This window comes from Camellia sinensis, chromosome 3 (assembly GCF_055761805.1).
Source record: "Camellia sinensis isolate YWXY chromosome 3, ASM5576180v1, whole genome shotgun sequence".
In the NCBI taxonomy this organism is placed as follows: domain Eukaryota; kingdom Viridiplantae; phylum Streptophyta; class Magnoliopsida; order Ericales; family Theaceae; genus Camellia; species Camellia sinensis.
In genome coordinates this window covers 6966499-6981719 of record NC_138963.1, presented here as the reverse complement: position 1 = coordinate 6981719, position 15221 = coordinate 6966499, and the positions used below count along the sequence as shown (strand labels likewise).

Below are 15221 nucleotides of genomic sequence, written 5' to 3'. Positions count from 1 at the left end.
TAAACAGAGCATGTATATCTCCTAATCACCTTGAAATCTACATTTTGTTGGGTAACAAAATTACATTATATAATCTAATAATATATGGTTTATACCAATAATGCTACATACGAAGGAAAAAAAAAAATTGTCATGGATTCATGCCACTTGAACTATAATTCTAATTTATGAAAATTTGATGAATAATATTAAGGATTATGAAAAAAATATTATGAAATGTTTTATAAAGATTTTCCATCCATTGATTAATGTGTGGTATTTTTTTATATGTGTAATCTAACGATAGAAAATCTTTCATAATTATTTTATGATATTTTTTTTATGATATGTAGCATTATTTATTACGTAAACCATCTTTTGTCCTTTTAAACTATACGTTAAGGGAGATTTGTGTATTGGATTGTCTTTTTTTTAAATTAATTTATATTTGATTTATATATTTTTTTTAAAAAAAAATCAAGAACACAGTTACTGGTTACATAATCAAACACAACTTTTGCACGAGGTGAGTTTTACACCCATCTGAAACAGTTGTGCTCAATTCTATAATTCGATTATGTTCAAGTAATTCACCAAATTCGTCCCTAATTTTCAAGGGTGCTAAATGCAAAACATATGGAAGAAGAAGAAGACAAATGGTAGTACTTAACAAGATGATTTGCAATATTTAAGTCATCCCTTTGGATCAACAACAGCTTAGTAACACCAAACATGAACATTATAATTGCTAGTTTTGGTAGTTGAGGTTACTACCATACACATGAACTAGAAAATTACTGACCAATAACTTCTCCCAAACATAAACACAAACAACAAATGAGAGATCTCTAACTAAGTTTACAATACCTTAGCCAGATTTACGACCAACCATAGCCATCAAAGCTTTCTTCATGATCATAACTGAATATCCACCACTTCGAAGCCCATCGCCACTGACTTCTCTACCAATACCAAAACAAAGAGTTGAATTAGGCGATCCGATGGACACTTCTTCCTCATCTTCCCTCTCATCAAATGACATTGAACCCGCACTTGAAAACTGGCTTCTTCGCCCATGGAATTTATTGGAGGGTGTCACTGGAACAGACAACGAGGAATGCGATGACGCCGACCACGACAACGATGACAAAGATGGTGAAGAAGATGGCGGTGGCGATCGCGTGGAGGGTTTTTTGAGATTGATCCTCAAAAATAAAGTGTTTAAAAGTTTGGATCTTGAGTGTTTCTTTGTGTGTTGTTTAGGGTTTTGGGAGTAGTAGGAGGGTGGAGGAGTGAGAGGAGGGAGAGAAGTGTCAGAAAGTGCATGTTTAGGAGTACCAGGCTGAGACTCCCACACGAATGGGACTGAACCAGAGACACCACCATAGTAGACTCTAAAAGAAGGGCTAGCCATGTTGGAGCTTTTTTCCTTGGATAGAAGCCTGGAAAAGAACTTATCATCCTGCTTTATTTGGAGGGACTTTTGGGGAAGTTCTGGGCTATTAGCAGCGAACATCTTGATGACTTGTTGAGGATTGGTTTAATGAGAGAAGATTGCGAAGAAGAGAGATAGCAATGGAGAGATTTAGGAGGGGAAAAATAATATATATATATATATATACATACAAGGACAACATAGGTGAATTGATTATTTCACATTAAGATTTGTGTCAAGATGGTATCCCATAGGTTTTAATGACAGTGACCAATAAATATAGATTAATATCTATGCCATTTTGACCATTTATTGTACTTATTAACGATTTGGGCAAATCTAGAGTTTATTTACTCATACATATATTACAGTATGTTTATCCTTCTATTATCTACTTAATGAAATTCACAAAAAAAAATTAAGAGTATATATTTAAATTTGGTGTACTATGAGATACACTTAAAATGAATCTGAATCATACATTTCTAATTATGAACATTTTTTTTTATTTTTTTTTGGGAAACAAAGCATTGTTATTGTAGATCAATATAGTATGATTGATGTTATTGGCACTTAGGTCTCGTTTGACAAGTGATTGCTTTAGTCTAAAAATTAAAAAATTACTAAAAAAATCAAAAGGCCAACAATTTATATCAAAAAGTCAAAGATTCTCTTTTCTCTGTACTTTTTGCACATCTTTTCGTAAAAAATCAAAAAGTCATCACAAACATACTAATTTTTTTTATCTCATATTTTAGCTAAAAAATTAAAAAATTACTAAAATAACTTATTCCCAAACGTGGCCTTAGTTCCTTCAAATGTGGTACTAGGGTAGAGATCAAATGGTGTGATGATACATCAAGCATGCTACATTTTAGCTTAGAAAAGGAGTAAAATTTAATTTGGTCCAAGTTTTCAGGTACTAAGACCTCGTTTGGCAAGTGATTTTTTAAGTCAAAAAGTCACTTAAAAAATTAAAAAGTCAATAACTCATACCAAAAAGTCAAAGATTCTCTTTTCTCTTTATTTTTAACACATCTTTTCGTAAAAATCTAAAAATTTATCTCAAACATACTAATTTTTTTAACGACAATGCTACGTAGCTCAAATTTTGTGGCTCAAAATTAGCTCAAATGGCCAAAACGACGTCGTTTTGAGTACAGAACAACATAAAAATGGCCAAAACGACGTCGTTTTGGTCATTTGTGCCACTTTTGAACCACAAAATTTGAGTTACGAGACATTTTTCTTTTTTTAACATTCGAACCACTCCCGAGATGCAACATTCGAGCTACGAATTGAAATTGCTAGATATAATAGAAGGTAGATAGAATTTGAAAAGATAATCTTGATGTACTATATAATATATTATCTTTCTGGTGAAGGGGTTACCTCACATGCATGCATCTTCCAGGAATGTACATCATTGATGATGTACTAACTAGGACTTACTACAATTTAGTGATTTGCTTGATCTGTACCTTTTTACATATAGAAAATTCACAAGTTAAAAATATTTTAATAATTCAAGTTATGTGCTACGTTGTCCCTTGAGGCCACATTAGAGTTTATGCTAATAATAATGGAAAAAATAAAATAAAGGTACAGATATAGTAAGGAAGATGGAGGGATATTAATATGGTCCTCGTGGGTGGGTATGAGGGAATAAATAAATGATTTGAAAAGATGAACTCATATTGAATTGTGATTGTTTGATAACATGAATTCAGCCGTTTTTGTGATCAAATTAGTTTTTTATAAGTTGTTTATTTTGTATTGTTCATTTTTGTTTTATAAAATTGATTTGATCACATAGTTATAGATATCCGATCAACGTGATTTTTTACAGGTACATAGTACTTGACGAATTATAAATATTAGACGGTTCGAATTATCAAAACGGAACCCGTAATAAGTTTTCACAAACCAAACAATACCTTCTAATTGTCAATCCGTCTGTAATGAAGGGGTTTTTTGGGGAGCAATTAAAAAATTAATTTTTAACTTTTTACTCATTTTAAATTACATTAACTCTCATATTTTTATTTATAAAAAGACAAAATAAATTTTAAAAAATTAAAAAATTAATTTTTCAAAACACTACTAAATTGGAGAGAACTCATTCCCAATAACTTTTATGTTTATTTACCATTTGGAAATGATTCTCCTGCCATGAGACAAACTTTTCTCTATAATCATAACAGCCATCGTGCACTGACCCACCGCCACTCTATGTGGAGGAGAGAAATAAAAAAGTGATTGTTTGATTTGTGTTTGTAAAATAATTTTTTAAATAAAAATTATGAAAATTTGATTGGTTTGTTTTTTTTTAGAAATGGTTTTGAAAAATTATTTTAAAGAGAGAGTTTTAAAAAAAGTTATTGATTTGATGTGTATGAGAGAAAGAGAGAGAGTGATTTTGGAAAGTAGGTAATCAAACAAAATTTTGAGATTTTTTTTTCAAAAAATTGTTTGGTTTGATTACTCTTGAAAATTTATTTGTAGAGAATTTTTTCCAAATTTTTTTTTGAAAAACAAACGAAACAAGCCCAACATTTTTTTAATTTCTTTTCTTGAGTAAGTTATACTAACCCTTTAAGAGATTTCAAAAAAAATCTCGATAATTTTGATATTATTATATCGGGTCCAGCTTGTCTCAAGTTGAGATCAAGACTGGACCCGTTCAATCCGGCTCATGGGGTCCATTTTTTGGGCCCATTTTGATAATCTGAACCGCTCAATGTGTAAAAATCGTCGAGTACTATATGTTTATAAAAAATCACGTTGATCGGATATCAATAGCTATGTGATCAAATTAGTTTTGTATAAAAAAAAAATGGACGGTGAAAAAATTAATAGTTGATAAAAAAACTGTTTTGTTCACATAGCTATCGATATCCGATCTACGTGATTTTTTACAGGCATATAATACTCAACGAGTTCTACACATTGAACGGTTCAGATTATCAAAACAGGACTCGTGGTGGGCCCTCAAGAGCCCAACAGCACGGTCTAGTCTGATCTTGGACTGGACCAAAGCCACTGCCTATTCTATTAATTTCTTTTTTTGTTAGTGTAATTCACATTTTTTTTTTTCCTTCTCTTTTTTTTCTTCTTCTCTTCAGGTACAAAAGAAAGGAAATGGGGGAAATAATTTTTGAGACTTAAAGGATGACTACACATTGTGATATATTTGGTTGGTAAGGGATTTAGTCTGCAATAATTAGCAAGCAAGTTCCATTTTATATGTAAGAATTGTATCTAATTTTATATATAAGAACTGAAATTTAAAAGGTGGATGATCTATAGCGAATTTGGTTGAGTGTGACCACTATAGGAAAAGGAGGATTTTGTGGCGTTTTGTTAACGACGTTTTTGTAAACGTCACTGTTATTAGTATTTAACGGTGTTTTATAAACGCCACATATTCTATTAAACAAAACGACACCGTTTTATAACTAATGCGGTGAGCCACACGCGCCCCTTTTTGTGAAACCTTATTTTGAATCAGAGCCTTAATATATACGCATCTCTCTCTCAACCATTAATACATACGCACAGATCTCTCTCTCTCTCTCTCAACCCTTTCTGAGCTCCATCGAAGATTCAGATCAAAGCTCCATCAAAGTTTCAGATCTAAGCTTCATCGAAGATTCAGATCGAAGCTCCATCGACGCGATTTCGAAGCTCCATCGCCTGCGATTTCGAAGCTCCATTGAAGCGATTTCGAAGATTCAAATCTGAACTTTGACCCCTCGATTACTCGCATTTCAAGCTCCATTGAACAGTCTACTTTGTTTCTGAACTGTAATCGGTACTCTCTCTCTCTGTCTCACTCTATTTGTAGTCTTTGGGAAAAATGAAGAGTTACTGTATTGGCATCAGGCACTAGTTATTTCATTACTTTTTTTAGAAGAAGAAACTATGGAGAATGAGATATTAATTCTATTTTTGTATTAGTCAATTCAATTTTGATGATATTACTCTGTGTTGGCAAATTTCCAACTCACATTCTTTTACATATGTTTAATGCTATATATCATATATATGAATCCCTTTTGTTTGTAATTGGAATCATCTATCAAACATTGATCGCATCATCTGACTTCAATGATATGAGATTCAAAGCTTTGCAACAATAACATATTGAATCACAAGAGTAGTGACAGAGCTAGGCTGAGAACTAGAAACATTCTCAACCAGCATATGTGAACCTATTTAAGTTAGTTCCTTGGTTTCCTCAGGTATAGCTGCACTAACTCCAGGACAGGCTCGAATTAAGTGAACTGAGGAGCCAGAGTAGAGGAAACAATCACTTAATGAATAGCTCAATGCCAAGGCATTAACTGGTAGGAGTGATATTAATTATAATTTTAAACACACTAAAGACAATGTAGTAGTCATTTCATCTAGAGAGGTTTAAGAGACATGATAGTGATGAGTGATACAGAGATAAATAAATATTTTTCTTACATAATTATGCTAGTTAATAAAAAATCATATCACATACTAAGTAAATCAATTATGCTAGTTAATAAAAAATCATATCACATACTAAGTAAATCATTATTCGTCTCAACTAATATGATTGTGATTGTGGTTGTGATTGTGATTGTGAATGTGATTCCTCATTTGGTGGTTGCTCTTTGGTATTTTGTGAATCATCATCATCATCATCAGAAGTATTCGAGCTTTGGTACACTTATTGATTTGGGTAATGGGTTTGAACTTCCCACATCCATGAGTTCCTGCCAAAATTATTCTATTATTGATTAATTTGAGAGAGCAATGTATTTCTTGAATCTATCATAATCTATCAAGAGCATTGTAGAAACTTTTGGTTTCTTCATTAATATGCTTCATACTAGATATGCTTTTAGTATGCTTGATAGTACTAATTTAGATTGCACCACCGGGATGCAATCATTAATGGTTATGCATGCATAAATAGCCTTAGACCCGTCCAAGAATCTTCATTAGAGATACCTAGTCATCTTTGATGAAGCTCTTCTTGGATTGTCCAGTTTGGACAGTTCAGGAGCACAAGTTTGTATTGTAATTAGTAGTTCTACTATTTATAGTCCATCTCGTAGAGATTTCGTGTAGCAACTCCTTATGTTCTCCAAGTGCATACTAGACAAGGTGTAGCAGTACACCTAATCTATGTCGTGTATTTGGAGAACCATGGGGAGATGCAGCCGAAATTTCGTTAGAGATGAACAGAGCGGTATGAACTGCTTTTTACAATATAGACCGTGCATTCCTGAATGGGAAAGTAGGATGAACCAACATATTAGAGACCAGTTAGAGGTGAATGATGTCATATCACATGCATTATAAGGTACTTAATTGAGGTTAAGATTAATTAAAATGGAACAGTAATTTTGAACTTTGTTGATTTGGCAGTGACAGTTGTAGTGTAAGACAAAGTCAGATGGATAAAAGTTGGATAAATCAGCATAGGTTGCACCTAGAATACATACAAGAGGTTAAGGAATTTATTAAATTTGCATGCGAAAATAAGCCGTTATTGAATGAAGTCACATGCCCATGTAAACAGTGTCGTAATGTCAAATTGATGGAGAAAGGCTTGTTAGGGGAACATTTAATATCAACGGGTTTCTTCCAAGTTACACCAGTTGGATTTTTCATGGGGAAAATTTGTCATCGCCTGTGCCACACAATGTGAATGTCGGGCAAACTGATTCGAACGATGGTGATGAAACTTATGAAATGCTATTCGAAGGATTTGGACTTCCTCCACCAAGCTTTGTTCATGAGGCAGCAAGTTCTAGTATTAAACAAGATCCAGATGAGAAAATCGAAAAATTCTTCAATTTATTGAAAGAGGTCGAACGAGAGTTGTATCCTGAGTGTCATAAGTTTTCAACGCTCTCATTTATTGTTCGGTTATTGCACATCAAGTGCCTTAGTGGATGGAGTGACAAGTCTTTCACGATGTTGCTCGAGCTTTTGAAGGATTCGTTCCTAAAGGGTGAAACTTTGCCAAAGTCATTTTATGCAACTAGGAAACTCCTTAGGGACTTGGGCCTAGATTATCATAAGGTACATGCATGCCCAAGGAATTGTTCACTATATTGGAAGGAAACAACCAGTATGGATGATTGCATAGTGTGTCATATGCCTATATACAAACAGTTTGGGGGGGGAGGAGAATGATGTTAAGAAAAAGCAACAAAGAATTTCACAGAAGATTGTTAGATACTTTCCATTGATTCCTAGGCTTCAAAGATTGTTTATGTCATCCAAAACATCTTCTTTAATGAGATGACATGCAAAGGGCCGAATTGATGACGGCAAAATGAGACATCCCGTTGACTCTCCAGTTTGGAAAAATTTTCATAATTTGTATCCTAAGTTTGCGAGTGAGCCTCACAATGTCAGACTGGGTTTAGCAGCAGATGGATTCAATCCATTTAAGGCAATGAATGTCTCTCATAGCAGTTGGCCAGTTATTATGATGCCATACAATTTGCCACCATGGTTGTGCATAAAGCAGCCTCATATGATGATGACATTGCTCATCGATGGTCCTTCTTCACCTGGAAATAACATTGACGTCTACTTACGCCTTGTAGTGGATGAATTGAAAGAATTATGGGAAAACGGTGTTGACACGTATGATGCGGAAACTAATCAGATGTTCCGAATGCATGTTGTTTTATTATGGACTATAAATGATTTTCCTACCTATGCAATTTTGTCTGGATGGAGCATGAAAGGCGTTTTAGCTTGTCCTTGTTGTAACACACATACTCGGTCTCGATATTTGAAGAACGGAAGGAAATTATGTTACATGGGGCATCGTCGCTGGTTGAATGGGGGTCACAAATTTCGAAAAGCTAGTGCGTCTTTTGATGGCACTCGTGAATTTGAACCATGTCCAACTCGGTTATCAGGGGCTAATGTGCTACAACAACTAGGCCCTAAGTTCAAATTGAATTCTAAGCGTCAACAACCTAGCAAACGGAATAGAAAGGGAAAAGAAAATGAGGAAAATGAGGACTCAGGTCATAATTGGAAGAAGAAGAGTATTTTCTTTTAGCTGTCATATTGGGAGCATAATTTGATTCGCCACAATCTTGATGTGATGCACATTGAAAAGAACGTGTGTGATAATGTATTGTGGACAATATTAAATGTTGATAGGAAAGGGAAGGACAATTTAAATACTCGTCGAGATTTGCAAGATATGGGAATTCGAAAGGCACTACATCCTCAGAAAAGGGTTGGGAACAAGTATTATTTGCATCCTGCATGTTTTTCCATGAACAATAAAGAGAAAAGTTTATTCTGAACACTTCTAAAGAATATCAAAGTTCCAGATGGTTATGCATCCAATATCTCTCGTCGGGTTAACCTCAAACAGCGTAGCATATTTGGACTGAAAAGTCATGATAACCATATACTCATCCAGCAAATACTTCCAATAGCAGTGAGAAATTTGTTACCGAAGAAAGTGGTTGAACCATTAATTGAGTTAAGCAATTTCTTCAAGCAGTTGTGCTTCAAAACCCTAGATGTGGATGGTCTAAATCGTCTTCAATCCCAAATTGCTCTTACACTTTTCCATCTTGAGAGAATTTTTCCCCCATCATTTTTTGATATAATGGAGCACTTACCCATTCACCTAGCAGAGGAAGCAAAGATTGCCGGTCCGGTGCAATATCGATGGATGTACTTTGTAGAAAGGTGTGTAATTCTACTCCAATGTCCATTTTGTATATATTTGCTTGTTAATACTTTGTAGAAAGGTGTGTAATTCTACTCCAAAGTCATGTATGCATCTTTTTGTTTATAAGTACCTTATGACACTTAAATCATACATGCGTAATCGAAGTCATCCTGAAGGTTCAATTGCACAGGGATACTTAGTCGAAGAATGTATGACATTTTGCTCAAGGTACTTGCATGATGTTGAGTCAAAATTGCATCGACGGTTAAGGAATTGTGATGTTAACGACAATCCTCAGATATTAATGGGGCGAGCTTTAGGAAAAGGAAAAGGAAAAGGGTTGGTGCTTGATAACACAACATGGGTATAGGCTCATCGGTATGTGTTATTTAACATCGTTGTGGTTGTCCCATATCGAGAGTAAGATAGACGCAACCTTTGTCTCATCGTGAATGTATTTATACCAACTATAATTATTTTGCATTTTACAAGTAGTTTAAATGTGTAGGAAACATCGTGAATTTATTAAGCGGTCACATCGTCATCTCAGAGATTATGATGTGGATCGTCGTCACAATGATGAGTTTCCCAAATGATTCAATTCTCATGTAAGTGCATGTCAAGCACAACAAGTCTTTTATATTTTTGTAATACATGTGTTTCTATATTTTTGAAGTTGTTAATTGATGTTTAATATTGATAACTTTCTTTTAAAAATAGGTTGCAGAGCTGTTAGCTACTGAAAATGTAGCGTTGTCAGATGAGATTAAAATTTTGGCTTTGGGACCCAGCCAAAAGGCCACCAGATTTAATGGGTATATAATTAATGGTACTAGGTATCATACTAGGAGTCGTGAGTTGAGAAGAAAAACTCAGAATAGTGGGGTTATGGTGAAGGCAAAGACTTCTAGCTATGCAAGTGCGAAAGACATTAATCCAGTGGAAGGTGATGTAGCGTACTATGGATATGTGACAGATATTATTGAACTGTAATACTCACATGACCATAGATACATGTTATTCATGTGCAATTGGATTGATAACAATAAGGGACTCAAGCAGGATGATTTTGGTTTTACACTTGTTAATTTCAATCACTTGTTATATGCGAACAAACAGGACAGTGATGAGCCATTCATCCTAGCATCTCAAGCACAACAAGTCTTTTATGTTAATGATTATGTTGATGAATATTGGAATGTTGTACTCAAGATGAAACCTAGAGACTTGTATGAGGTGTGTGGAGAACAACCAACTATTGATAAAGGACTACATCACAACGAAGTGGAAGGATTTGGTGATCAAGAGTTAGATGTAGCTTCCTACACTTGTGAGGAGGACATGGATTGGGTTAGGCAAGGTATTGCTGGAACAACTGTTTATGAAACTATTGGACCTTTTGAAGCATCGACAGAGGCACCATTTGAAGATGACGAAGAAATGATATGATATTGTAATTGGTTGCATATTCACTTTTACATTTGTGTTTTCTGTACGGATATTCATGTTAATAAAATCTTTGCTTTTATACCTTTGTAGTTTTCTTTAAATGGCCATTTTTACCTTTCATGTACTCTTATTTTGTTTTGAATGCAGTTTCTTTATTATCATGTCCTTACTTTTATGTTTGTAGTTTCTTTATAGATTATCCATGAGTTCTAGCTCCGAGAGTTCTTCTAGTAAGAGTGAGCAATCAAGCTCTAATAGTTCTAGTTCAGATGAGACTCATGCCACACTTAAGATGAGAGTCATACTCGATCCACCGGCATCATGGCATCCACCAAGTAGTCTTCCTCCACATCACGTAGTGGTAGTACATTACATGGATCAGTTTCAGCTGGTACGTATAACTATTTTCAGATTTTACTAAACTATTTTATTTTTTTATTCTTGTATCCAATAGGATCTGCTGGCAGTCCTCATTCTTGTATCCAATAGGATCTGCGTAAATGGAATAATTGATGACAATAGAGCTAGTTCTAGGCTTCTAGCTTAACTGAAAGCAATTGCTCTAGGCAACCCTCACTGCATCTTAGCTAATTCAAAATGGGTTTATGAATTTAAAACAAACCAACTCACTCTGCCTATTTAATAAACTGGTTGTAACTGGTTGGGTTGAATTGGATACGGGATGTAAGGATGATATTACAACTTGACTAAAATTGTAAAAGATACATTGTCACAGTTGAAACCAAAAGAATCAAAATGAGATATTAGTGGAAGTATAGGGATTCTAAGTGTAATTAACTCAAAATTTAATGAAGCAGCACCAGTCCTAGTTCTAACCATTAGTGGAAGTATAGGGATTCTAAGTATAGGGATTCTAAGTGTACATTGTCACACTACTGCATGAGAAACATGTTTTTTCGCTGCACAGTTTGCTGATTCTTGAGATCAGGCAAATTTAATATGTATAAGATGAATAATTTAATATGTAATTAACATGTTCTTACCTGGTGTCCATATAGCAAGAAGGTATGGGCTTGGATCATCGAGTTCTCATTTATCCAGCTGAATAATTTAGAGGGTGACATTTAGTTGTGAGGAATCTATAAAGAAGAGGAGGAATAACTTACCCCTTGTAGGAGAGGGTGTGAATCTGGAAGTTCATACCTGCAGCAGGATGGAAGAGGTTAACTGTGCAGGGAAAAATATCTTAACAAGGTGTATATCTAACAGTTTAATGTCTAAATGGTTTGTATACTAATAAATCAAATTTTCAAGTGATACGATTGCCCATTATTCTTTGTTATGCCAAGATCTCCTTGACCCTTATTTAATCAAGACTAATCCCAATAGATGCACACAATGATCTGCAATCCACATGTCTTGGTAAATCTAGCAAGGATAATCAACTTGATACTACTGGTTACAAAGCCTCTGCCTTGCTAAGTTGCACACCTCAGTTTTTGTTTTGGTTTTGGACTTTCTTTGCACAATTTCTGAATGTAAGCTGGAATTCAAGTTTTGAACAACAAAGAAGAGACAAGAGTGTTATATTCAATGTATGTTTTATCACTTCTCTGTTTTAGCATTCAACTGAGCAAGACAAGAACTAGTGATGCATTATTTAATAACAGTACACTCTTCTATATCTACCTTCTGTTCTTTATATATATATTTATATTTAATCAATTCTTGGGCCCTGTTTTTGTTTTTTCATAGGTCCTAGCTCAAGTCAAGCCACACAAAAGCAGACAAGGGGTCCCACATATGTGCATGGTCAATGGGGTACTTTAGACGATAGCGTTTTAAAACTTGTTTCAAATGAGTTGAATCAAGTAATTGAAGGACACGCACCCCTTGCTTCACATTTGGGCGTTTTGGCACGAGATAGGAGTCTTGCACCACTCACTTTTACGACTTGACATTATGTCCCACAGCAAAATAAAGATAACATATGGAGGGAGATAAAGGTAATACAGATATTTAATATGAAATAAGTTGAAATGCATATTACAATTGGATTCCATATGAAATGCATATTACAAGTGTAGTTGACATTGCATATTACAAGTGTGTATAATTGTAATGTAGGCTCATACGAATGCAGATGATTCCATGAAGAGAACAATAATGACTTCATTTGGGAAGAAATAGAGAGATTGGAAAAGTCGCGTGAAAAATATGGGATACACACCCTTCAAGAATGATGCAGAAAGGTTGGCTCATCGACCGGATAGAGTACATGAGGATCAGTGGCGGGCTTTGGTCTACTATTGGGGCACTCAGAGTGCATCGGTACAATTTTATTTATGTGAAAAAATGTATATATATGATAATTTTTGATAATATCTCAAATGAATTTCATATTTAACAGAAATCAAGTAAGAAGCATAGAAAAATCCGGAAGAAGAAGGCACTGCATCATAGAACAGGCTGAAAGCCTTTCTCGGTAGTTCGAGTCATCTTGGACATATTTTGAAATTTGTTAAGTTTTTAAGTTAAACAACTTATAACTTAGCTAGCTCAACTTATAACTAAACTAAATCAAGTTTAATATGTATAAGATTGAAAATTGAAATTTATTTTCTTTAAAATTCATCTTCTCATCTTTGTCTTACATGTTTTGTTTTATCTATCTTTTATTTACAGGAGACAAAAAAGAACAATGGGGTTCCTGCTAGTCGGCCACAGGTGTGGATGGCCGCATACATGAAAGATGGTACTTCCAATAGTGATTCAGTTAATGAAGTTACGATATGAGATACTGCTTTATTGGACTTTTAATATGATTTATATTGGACGCAAATTATTGAATTCAAAATTGCAGACTCAAATGAATGAGCTAACGGAGCACATGGAGGGATCTTCTTCAGACCCTGCTGCATTAAATGAACAGATTTTCACACAAGTTATAGGGCCGGAGCGACCTGGTCGTGTTCGGACATTTGGATTGGGACCATCCCCCACTGATGTTTTTGGAGGTAGATATAGGCAGTCACAAGAGTAGAATCATATCTTCCAAACTCGAGTTCAAGAACAAGTTGAAAAGCAACTTCAACGGTATCAAATGCAGTTAGAGTTGAAAACGAATGACGTAATGGAGAAATAAATTCAGGCTATACACGCAGATTTTCAGTCACGAATTGAGATTTTGGAATCTCAATTGCAAGCTGCGGGGGTGCCCGTTGCACCAGTTGTTGCACCCTCGAACCCATTACATAGGCAGCAAGTATTTTCATTATTTTTACTAGTTATTACTTTAAATTGCCCAGAGCTACTATACAACTTAAGTCTCTTATTGAATGATAGGTTGTTAATTTACTTAGTAGTCATCCCACTGTTCGGCCAATGTCACATCAACAACAATCTCATGCATTTTCATCCCAAGAGGTGAGCAATCATTTAATCAAAGCTTTTTTGACAATACAATATCTTATTAATTAAAATACTTGTTTTGATTAAATATAGGTTCACCTTTCAAAGAAAGAGAAGAAGAAGAAGAAGAAGAACTAACAAGGTAAAAGTTCTAACATCACTAGTTTTCTAATAATCTACAAATAATTAACTCAATTGTGACATTGACGTACCCGTAGGTGTAACAATTTAATGTCAACTCCTCAACCTGCGAAGTGTTCACCAATTCTAACATTCACACCAATCAAATCTGAACATGCTGCTTATTTAAGCTAATAATCATATTCATAAATCAAAGCTTCATCCATGGTAGAAATCATCAAACAGCTAAGCAAATAGCCTTCACAATTCATTTTTTATGCACACAGACTGTTCAAAGAACATTAGTAATGAATTGAATATCTGTCTCTTTTAGGATTTTGTTTGAAACTTGCTTCAATCTGTCTATATTATGTAGCTGTTGGATATTATTGTTCATTGTCTCTCTGAACAAACTTGGAAATAATAAAATATTGCTATATGCTTGTTCCCATTCAGTGCAGAGGATTGTGGGGGTTTCACATGTTAGCTGTGTGAGATTGTTTATCCATTTTATTTGTAATATAAATTTTGTTTTGTCTGTGTATTTGATTATTGGGACTAGAATAGGGTTGCATAGTGGGTTAGAAAACAGACTACAAAGGCTGCTTTTGTTGGTGTATAATATTCTCTTGCCATGATTGAGTATTCGTTTGTTCTTTGGCATTTAGTTTAGGTGTGAAAAGAGTCCAAATTCTCTCTTTGGAGCATGAACAATCAAGAAAAGTTCTATGTTCTAACGGTATGGAAATTCTTTGAAAGCTCAAGGACCTTGAAGGCTGAAAGACCTTAAAGAAAAACATTGAAATGCAATTTTGATGGCACTGTTAATACACATTAATAACATAGGCAATCACCTAATTAGTTTATGGTTCTCTCTTAGATGATTTTGTTTGAACACTGTAGTTATTGAATTTGTAGAAACAATCTATAATGTGGCTAAAGTAGATCCATCCTCGCATAACCTTCTCTAAAGTAAGAAAAGTTCATAAACTGGTCATCTATGTATTTGAATTCAAGCTCTCTGGTGTAATATTACTTGTTGGCTTTATTTAAACTTGTTGTTTCCTTCAGGAACAAGGTTTTGAGATAGTAAAAGGGCATCCTCTGTAGTTTTGTTTTGAACAGGTTTGGCTTTTATGTTTTTCTTCTCTCCCTGATTAATTACAGTTC

At 34.4% G+C, this 15221-nt stretch overlaps 1 protein-coding gene and 1 long non-coding RNA gene across 2 annotated transcripts; both read left to right on the top strand.

Moving 5' to 3' along the window:
• Positions 1–5998: 5998 nt before the first annotated feature.
• LOC114303271 (uncharacterized) lies at positions 5999–10103 on the top strand. Its single transcript, XM_082917575.1, has 6 exons — positions 5999–6135; positions 7003–7480; positions 7794–8445; positions 8761–9127; positions 9186–9474; positions 9831–10103. The coding sequence occupies exons 1-6, from the start codon at positions 5999–6001 to the stop codon at positions 10101–10103; spliced, it is 2196 nt and encodes a 731-aa protein (XP_082773701.1).
• Positions 10104–10743: 640 nt separating this feature from the next.
• Positions 10744–14075, top strand: LOC145822308 (uncharacterized). Its single transcript, XR_014363414.1, has 6 exons — positions 10744–10950; positions 12276–12526; positions 12648–12851; positions 13206–13275; positions 13384–13946; positions 14025–14075. It is a non-coding gene; the product is annotated as an uncharacterized LOC145822308 (long non-coding RNA).
• The last annotated feature ends 1146 nt before the right edge of the window (positions 14076–15221 follow it).

What these genes read in the sequence shown, in the direction of transcription:
- LOC114303271 (XM_082917575.1), top strand. Translation starts at nt 5,999, where the DNA reads ATGATTGTGATTGTGGTTGTGATTGTGATTGTGAATGTGATTCCTCAT. An exon ending in CTTATTGATTTGGGTAATGG is followed by an intron (nt 6,136 to 7,002) that starts GTTTGAACTTCC and finishes TGATGGAGAAAG; the next exon opens with GCTTGTTAGGGGAACATTTA. An exon ending in TGGATGTACTTTGTAGAAAG is followed by an intron (nt 9,128 to 9,185) that starts GTGTGTAATTCT and finishes AATACTTTGTAG; the next exon opens with AAAGGTGTGTAATTCTACTC.